Source organism: Sphaeroforma arctica (assembly GCF_001186125.1).
Source record: "Sphaeroforma arctica JP610 unplaced genomic scaffold supercont1.1403, whole genome shotgun sequence".
NCBI lineage: Eukaryota > Ichthyosporea > Ichthyophonida > Sphaeroforma > Sphaeroforma arctica.
Genome location: NW_014039155.1, coordinates 4,092 through 13,528, shown reverse-complemented (window position 1 = coordinate 13,528; position 9,437 = coordinate 4,092). Strand labels below are relative to the sequence as shown.

At 43.7% G+C, this 9,437-nt stretch overlaps 1 protein-coding gene across 2 annotated transcripts in view; it reads left to right on the top strand.

Moving 5' to 3' along the window:
- SARC_10816 overlaps window positions 1–9,200 on the top strand; it is a gene marked incomplete at its 3' end in the record, with an annotated part of 10,591 nt that extends 1,391 nt beyond the window's left edge. The window contains exons 2-13 of one of the 2 annotated variants that reach the window (XM_014295126.1): window positions 227–315; window positions 1,485–1,632; window positions 2,607–2,699; window positions 3,094–3,190; window positions 3,447–3,574; window positions 3,829–3,931; window positions 4,432–4,527; window positions 5,318–5,485; window positions 6,744–6,895; window positions 7,240–7,386; window positions 8,425–8,580; window positions 9,060–9,200. In XM_014295126.1, coding sequence (XP_014150601.1) covers window positions 227–315; window positions 1,485–1,632; window positions 2,607–2,699; window positions 3,094–3,190; window positions 3,447–3,574; window positions 3,829–3,931; window positions 4,432–4,527; window positions 5,318–5,485; window positions 6,744–6,895; window positions 7,240–7,386; window positions 8,425–8,580; window positions 9,060–9,200 — 1,518 coding nt within the window. Of the gene's footprint in view, window positions 1–226; window positions 316–896; window positions 959–1,484; window positions 1,633–2,606; window positions 2,700–3,093; window positions 3,191–3,446; window positions 3,575–3,828; window positions 3,932–4,431; window positions 4,528–5,317; window positions 5,486–6,743; window positions 6,896–7,239; window positions 7,387–8,424; window positions 8,581–9,059 lie in introns of those variants that run through there. The other variant, XM_014295125.1, reaches the window with a different exon arrangement.
- Between the last annotated feature and the right edge of the window lie 237 nt (window positions 9,201–9,437).

Here is a 9,437-nt window from a genome sequence, read left to right as displayed (position 1 = left end):
TATGGCTGTGTGTGTCTGTGTGTCTTGATTGTGGAGGTATGGGAGTTTGTGTGTATATTTCGCAATACGACATCTGAAGTACTGTCATATGTTATGTTAGGTGCGAAGCCGGGCCAAACAACGGGCAGAAAACAATAAAACAATTCGCTTGAAAACCAATGCTTCGAACCGAACCAACTACACACCACACACCCTCACACACCAAACATTGTACTTGTCCTCTCAGAATGCATTCGCACCCGAGGATGGCAATACCGTGAAATGGTACATCTGTGGACCTACTGTCTACGATGCCTCGCATATGGGACATGCCAGGTACGTGTCACGTTATCAATATACACTTGTTAGTTTATTTATTTATGATTTGTATATGCCTGGTTGTTAATACGCAATTGTTAGTTTATTCATTCATGGTTTGTATATGCCTTGATATCAATATACACTTGTTAGTATATTTATTTATGGTTTGTATATGCCTTGATATCAATATACACTTGTTAGTATATTTATTTATGGTTTGTATATGCCTTGATATCAATATACACTTGTTAGTTTATTTATTTATGGTTTGTATATGCCTTTTTCAATATACACTTGTTAGTTTATTTATTTATGGTTTGTATATGCCTTTTTCAATATACACTTGTTAGTTTATTTATTTATGGTTTGTAGATGCCTGGTTATCAGTATACACTTGTTAGTCTATTCATTTATGGTTTGTATATGCCTTTTTCATAACTTGCTAGTTTATTTATTTATGGTTTGTATAAGCCTGGTTATTAATACACTTTTGTTATTTTCATTTTATTGTGGTTCTTTGTTTATGATTTGTATTCGCCTGCATATCTGGTACAGGCTGGCACGGAACCTTCTAACCGTGCGGATACATCCATGACTAGTACGAGAAGCATTCGTTTGAGACATGGTTGCACCGGCACTCACTGAAACGCATTGCTTGGTATGAGCCCATAGCGGAAGCATATAGCGCGACAGGCGAGTACTGCTGATCTGTATATATATATATACATATCTGTATATATAAACACACACACACCCCCACACACACATATATATATATCCAGTCCATGGTGCTAGCTCTATGCAACAACAACCGTGTAGACATGCCCGTGGCGATAGGCACAGACAACTCACATGGGTGGCAGATATGCGCAGCAAAAGGTCCGAGTCCTCGACACCTAAACCTAAACGAAACGGGTCTCCATCGCCGCCTGAGGTCGATGTACTCGTTTTAAACCCATTACATAGTACCACACGTAGCAAGCGATCATAACATTCAGAAGCACGAGATCATAAGTATCAGAAGCAAGAGACCATAACTTGCAGAATTGAATTGGTGCCCTTCTCTGGGATGTCAATCGCATACCTGGTACGCCACTGTGAGAAGTGGCATGGCGCATACAAGCACAGTGTAGCACACCCACACAGACTAACCTCCGTACGCGCACGGGTGGTTGGTATTGCAGGTCGTACATCTCCTTTGACATTGTGAGGCGTGTTATGACGGACTACTTTGGCTACCGCCTGTTCCATGTGATGAATATCACAGACATCGACGACAAAATCATTCTGCGTGCACGTCGGAATCACCTGTTCAACCTCTACACTGGGAAGGTACGCCCACGCACTCGTATACGCGCGTATGTGTACGCATATATACGCGTATGTGTACTCATATATGTGTGTATGTGTACGCATATATGTGTGTATATTTACGCATATATGTGCGCATATATGCGTGTACGTGTGCGCATATATGTGTGTATGTGTATGCATATATGTGTGTATGTGTACGCATATATGTGTATGTGTACGCATATATGCGTGTATGCGTACGCATATATGCGTGTATGTGTACGCATATATGCGTGTATGTGTACGCATATATGTGTGTATGTGAACGCATATATGTGTGTATGTGTACGCATATACACGCGTATGTTTACGCATATATGTGTGTATGTGTACGCATATATGTGTGTATGTTTATGCATATATGTGTGTATATGTGTGTATGTTTACGCGTACAAGTGTGTATGTTTACCGCACAGGAAAGGTACGCCCACGTTATGTGCATATGTGTACCGGAAGCGTGTTCTGGTGATTATATGTTTGCTTGTTACGAATTGATACTTTGGGATGATGGAGTGGGTGGACGTGTATATTAACAAAATTTCGTACGCAAGTTCATGAATGCATGTTCGTATACGGATATACACGCAATGTGTAAGATAATGCACACACATACAGGTATAGAATGGTTCAAAAACGAACTAAAAACGTTATCGTACTGTGTTACTTGCTGGCTATAACGTGTGCATTTCTCATGTGTATCACGCAAACGCGTGAATGCACAAAGTAAACATATAAATTACGTTTATACGTTTAGGCCATATGTATGTGTGCTCAGCAATGCATGTGCACCGTCAATCAATCTACCCTTTTGTATCCCTCGTAGTACACGCACACTCACCCTCACTGATATATGTAAATACACAAAATATGTTGTACCGAACATTACACAAACCCACATTTGTCCGTGACTCTCGAGAATCAAAAGTCATCGCACCATTGTCATATACTACCAGAATCTTCCAAAGGATGAGTTGATGAAGGACCTGGCCACCGCCATGGCACCCTTCGAGGCTAAGGCTGCGAAAGAAGAGGAGCCCGCAAAGAAGGTACGTGAGTGTAGTAGTCATTGCACACATTCATGCATGCAACATTCGTTCCTTGCATGTATGTTCATATCATGCATATATCATGCATACATGCTTGTGGCATCATAGAGTGCAGCGGTAGTATGCGATGGCGATGCAGTGCAAATAAACCTGCTTGCTGATCATACGGAAGCGTGTGTTGATTGATATTTTTATTCCAGTGACGTTGGCAAGGTTCTCCACAAAAGCGGTAGACCCCTCATGACCTCATTGAAACCTATATATATATATAAGTATATATAAGTACCTTACTGGGTGTGAATCACTGCACAGATCGTCATTGAGCATCTATACTATCGGGCGCGGATGTGCTTAGCAAGCTTGGTTCTCATGTATTGTATACGTTTGGTTACAGGAAATGTACACCAATGTCTTGTCCAAGATCGCATCACTGAAGGCTGTTGCTGAATCTTCTGACAGCACAGCGGAGGATCTGAGCGCATTGCTGGAAGGTGTGTGAATCTTAGCTGGTCCGTTAGAATAGAAGTTCGGTTGATAGCTGCGATGCATGTCGCTGTACTGGAAGCCGAAACATTCCTACGAAGTATATCACCCCGGAGGGCCACCACTGATAGACTTCGGCCCATTTGGCTAACCGTACCTCTTATAACCTAATGATTGAATGTGAGGTGACACCATCGTTGCATAGTAGCGACCAGTGCCTTTGCTCAATGTTTGCGTGACTGGCCATTTCAACATCCCTTTCAGGTGCAAAAGACCCGATTTCCGAATGGCAGGACGCCCTTCACGGGGCCGAAGTCACGGACAACGACATTTTCAGCAAGCTGTCGGCCTTCTGGGAGGCGGATTACATGGAGGATATGGATGCCCTCAAAGTACGTGTTTGGGAGCTGCTTACTCCTCTGTGGTCTGGCTGTGTGTATATCGAGAATAGAGTATTGCGTATGGGCGTCTGTTCCCAGTACATGTGTGAGCTATAGAAAAGGATATGTCATCGGTTCATATATACATGTATGTATGTGTATGTTGTGGATGGACATGTGCTTGTGAATTTTCAACACTGTGCTGTACTCACCAAACGGGTCGGCAATCTTTGCTAACATTCATAAAAACGGATTGCCACAATCAGGTGTTGCCCCCAGACTGTCTCACCCGAGTGAGTGAATATGTACCGGAGATTGTGGAGTACGTTGAGAAGATCATCGCAAACGGTTACGGATACGAGTCTCAAGGTAAGCTCTGGTCAGCACTTTGTGTTGAAACAATATCTGCACATATAATATATATATATGTATATGTATATACATTATATGTGTGTGTATGTATGAATGTATATGCATACCCCTCAATTCGACATAATCCTATGTATAGCGCACATAAAAGTCACACGGACGCAAAGAAACCAGTAGATCAGGCCTAGTAAAGCTTTCCCTTATAAGTGAAACATTCTGCTTACACTGCCGCTTGCGCGATGGTGCGGAGATCAGCAATAATGTACGCAGGGAGCTTGTACTTGATGGTAGCACATACCGGCAGCAGTTGCCAAGCAACCGCACACATTTCTATTTATAGGTTTTCATTTCTACTTCCATTTATGTTTATAGGTTTTCAATTTTATTTTCATTTCTATTTGTAGACTTTCATTTCTATTTTCATTTCCATTTATAGGTTTTCGTTTCTATTTTCATTTCTATTTATAGGTTTTCGTTTCTATTTTCATTTCTATTTATAGGTTCCGTCTACTTTGACGTCAAGGCGTTTGACGCCAACCCACTGCACGACTACGCCAAGTGTGTGCCTGAGGCAGCCAATGACCTGGGCTTGTTAGGTGGGCATGCAGTCTATGGACTAAGCGACTAGTACTATGCGCATAGGAGAGATTATGTTATGTGCATAGGAGAGATTGTGTTGTGCGCATAGGAGAGATTATGTTATGTGCATAGGAGTGTGCACGGCTGGTGTGCATGCAGTCTACTGACCAAGCGACTAGTACTTTGTGCACAGGAGATATTATGTTATGTACATAGGAGAGATTATGTTATGTGAGTGTACGGTTGGTGTGCATAGGAAAGGTTGTTATATTGTCCACAAAGTATTCCGTAGCCCTCTGTTGGTTTGTGGGTCGATGTGCGCGTGTGTGCACTCTAGCAGGTCGCCTTGTGCGTACTTGTGACGGAGATTGTCTTTGTCTGTCGGCCACAGTCTGTCTCTATTAAGTCTGCACCACCAAGTACTTCCTATGCGAGGAATTTGGTTTAGTACAGCATTTTAGCATGGCTTGTAGTAAGATGTTTGTCCATTTCATTAGTAGTTTAACAGATGAAGGGTATAGGCCCCAAGAAGTGGTCAAAGGACTTGGCAGGGTAGTCGTGCGAGCTAAACGAGCTATATAGCCATATATACATATATATATATATATATATATATATATAGATAGTATGCATGCATACTTACATACGCACATGCATGCATGCATACATGCATACATGCATACATACATAATACATACATACAAACATACATACATACATACATTTTTATATACATACATTCCAATTCTCTTTACGACAAGAGCACAGATCTCAATTCATCTCACACCTTTCCCACTCATTTTGCAGCCGAGGGTGAAGGAGCACTGTCGAGTGGCGGTGTGAAGAAGTCACCACAGGACTTTGCGCTGTGGAAAGCGTCTAAGCCTGGAGAGCCCTCGTGGGCGTCTCCGTGGGGCAAGGGCCGTCCAGGATGGCACATTGAGTGTAGTGCGATGGCCAGTGATGTCATTCCAGGTGTGCATAGATGGGTGGTTTTTGGATGTCGAGAGCTTGTAGGGGGGCATTAGGTATGTGTATGTTGGCATGTACTGGAGATATTGTGTTTTGGTATGTCTTGTTGACCTGTCCAGGGTGGCTTCTCGAGTGTGGTGATATGGTCAGTTGGTGTCATCACAGATGTCTGTTGATGTGTGGTTGTTGAATATGGAGTGCTTGTAGGGACATTAGTATGTCTTGTAGGGTAGCATCCGAGCTTCTTTCTCTCCTATTGTATATTTATATATATATATGTGTGTGCGTATATAGATATAGATATAGATATAGGTACATATAGATATATATATATATATATATATGTCCCCGTGCCGTTTTTGAGCCGTTCAAGAGTGACTCATCGAGTTCATTGCCATGGTCAGTGCTGTCATAGGCTTGCATTGATGTGTAATTGTATATCAGGTTTGGGGTTGCCATTGTTAGGTGAGCGTAGTCAGTGTTGCAAGTACTATGTATAAGTCTTTACAGGCGTAGTGGTGTTCAAGTATCCGTGTTGGTCTCGTCGGGTGTCTCTCTGTGCTCGTGTGCGTTAGGTTGAGCTGTCCAAGTGTCTATGCTAAGTGATGTTATTCCTTGTGCATGTGCAAACTATACCGTTGTTTAGTTCGATGTCAGTGACTGTCACTTCATATTCATACACCTATATGGCGGTGCGCCAGTAACAAGTCAGCTGCGTGTGTGTGGCTTCGCATATGTGTGCGCCTGTATAGCTTACCTACCCCCCCCCCTCCCCCACACACACACCACCACCACCACTCGTAAGTGTGGGGTGGTAGAAGGAGTTATGGTACCGTGTAATCTGCGGTGTTTGCGATTGTTGGTTCTATTAAGAACACTTGTCTGGCACCACCACCACTCGTAAGTGTGGGGTGTGTAGAAGGAGTTATGGTACCTTGCAATCTGCTGTGTTTGCGATTGTTGTTTCTATTAAGAACACTTGTCTGGTTGTGAGTGGGTCTTCTGCGGACGCTCAGCGTATAGCTCTGGCTCATAATCTCTGTGCAAGGTTATAAACCCTAACCTGTAAACCCTGACAACTGTACTGTAGTGCGCAGGTGCTCAAGTGTAAAGGTGAGCATACGACTCGCTTATATACTATAACCCTAACCCCCCACCCCCAAACCTTGTACCCTAAACCCAACCCCCTACCCCCAACCCTACACCATAAACCTTAAACCTTAAACCCTCACCACACCTTTGGTGCATTCACACCCTGCAGGCAAGCTGGATGTGCACTGTGGTGGCATGGATCTGATGTTTCCTCATCACGACAACGAGATCGCACAGGCCGAGGCGTACTACGGCTGTCGCCAGTGGGTCAATTACTTCCTGCACGCGGGCCACCTGGAGATCGAGGGCCGCAAGATGTCGGTGTGTGGGATGATGTATTGTGATGTGCATTGGTTTGTATTGGGAATCATCTGTACACTTGCACTGCTGAACAATGGTGTCGTGTAGCATCATGGCTGTATACACCATTCACAGTTGTTATACACATAACAGCAACATGCTGTGCGGGTATAATTGTACAACACACACGATTCCGCTGAGTGGAATATAAGAAATAGACACTTCAAGGGAAGCCCGCAGTCCCGGACATTAATTATTAGTTATTTGTAGTGAACATATATAAATATATATATGTACATAATATGTATTACCTAAAGTGTAGTAGAACTTGTGTAACCAACCCAATTCAACCGACTACACCACAGAAATCGCTCAAGAATTTCATCACAATCAAAGAGGCGCTGTCTAGACACAGTGCGCGTCAGTTGCGTCTGATGTTCCTGTCACACAGTTGGGGAGGCAAGCTGGACTACAGTGAGAACACCATGACTGTTGCTATTCACACGGAGAAGGTAGGGCGTATGTGTATGTGTATATATATATTATTCTTATTCTTGTTCTTATTGCTATTGTTATATACTTAGATATTACTATATATGCATGTACATGTACATATACATATACATATTTATGTATTAGTTGCTGAGTAGTCATTCCTCACATCCCTGAATCCACCACATCAACGGGCACTTAGGCACTTACAACTCCCCGGACAACGTGTGAGTGGTATTCTGAATTGTGTATACGTACACAAGTGAACTGCGCGTGAGTGTTCACAGTCAGAACATCTCTGCGCATATTCTCGCGCACGCATAAACGTTTATGCGGGAGTCGTATACGCATTGTTGTGTATCAGTGGTGTCTCTGTGTTGTGTGCTGGGGCAAACCCCCTACATTCTCATCTTTGCGTTTAAATCACTCTATTGGTTTTATCATGAACGGATATAGAAGGCAATCTATAGCAATCCGTTGCAGCAGCACAGCAGGCGTTGTGAACTCTCCAGTACGGGCCTGCACCCAACGTTTTGGATAAACACGCCTACTTCAATACCCAAATCTACACACACACACACCTACATACTTGTGTGTTCACGCACCCAAATTAGTGCGTGTGCATGTTAACGGATATAACTCTGCCTGGTTTAACGTTCACGTAATAACAGTGGCACATATATTCGTGCAGATGTTCAATGAGTGCCTTCCCAACGGATACTGTGAAACGCGCAAGCACGTGCACAAGAGCAAGAACATACAGAACAAGGGTTATTAATGATTAAGAAACCCCAAACTCAACCCTAAACCCTAAACCCCTGCGCTAGCAGCACTTAAAGTCAAATTACTCACTTGGACAAGACATGGCTTCGCAGCACTGCCACAAACATCTCTACGCATATGTGCACACTCTCATAATACTACTTGTACACATAAACACACACACACTCACACTCACGCACGTGTACACAGGTGTACAATGAGTTCATCCTCAATGTCAACACACACTCTCTGACTCACTCACTCACTCAATCACTCACTCACGCATGTGTACACAGGTATTCAACGAGTTCTTCCTCAATGTTAAGAGTGAAATGCGTCAGCACACGCGCGAGTCAAAGTTCGGTACGGCCGAGCGCACCCTGCACGACAAGATAGTCGAAGCAGAGACTAATGTGCACAACTCACTATGCGACAACATCGACACGCCCCAGGTAGGTGCATGGGCGGGCACTGAAAGTAGACTTATGTCGAGTGCAGGGACATGTATGGACTAGGGACTAGTGGTGGGTGTAGGTACATGGGATGCAAGGTCAGTGGACTAATTTCAAGTGCAAGGACACAGATAACGTATATATGTTAAGTGTAGGTATATATGTTGCACTGACAGCGGACTAATGTCAAGCTCGGGTACAAAGACAACGTACTATTGCTAAGTGATAGTATTAGTGATGCACTGGCACATGTGTAGGTAGACGTATTCATGGGTAGGCATAAGTATGGGTTGTTGTGGCATACATCACACACATCTCGCGATATCCTGGCGTTTCGGTATCAGATCCAACTTCGCCCCACACATCTGCCAATCGCTGTTCTTCTCAACCGTTTATGCTGTTCTTCTTAACCGTTTACGCTGTGCTTCTCAACCGTTTACGCTGTGCTTCTTACCCGTTTACGCTTTGCGGTATATCAGGCCCTGAAAGATATGAAGAAGTTGGTGTCCGATGTCAATGCGTATCTGCTGGACGATACCCGCACTCCCAGTCCCGCGCTGTTGGGCAAGGCGGCTCGGTACGTGTTCGATAGACATGCACAATACATGCCCACTCGAAGCGTGTAGCTCTGGTAGTAGTCAAGTATATACTGGTGGTTGAGTTATAACACGGAGCATGCTCGCGTATGTGCTATGTTATACTGGATTGGTGTTGTATTAAACAACCGTCACATACGTCGCACTTAGCAGTAGCATGTGGTGTGTGTAAGCTACTCGTGTGGATGTTCAGACTGTTGTGAGGAGTCTGTACGCTCCTACATAGTGACTAGATCCTACTTCACAGGTTTCGTGCAGTAT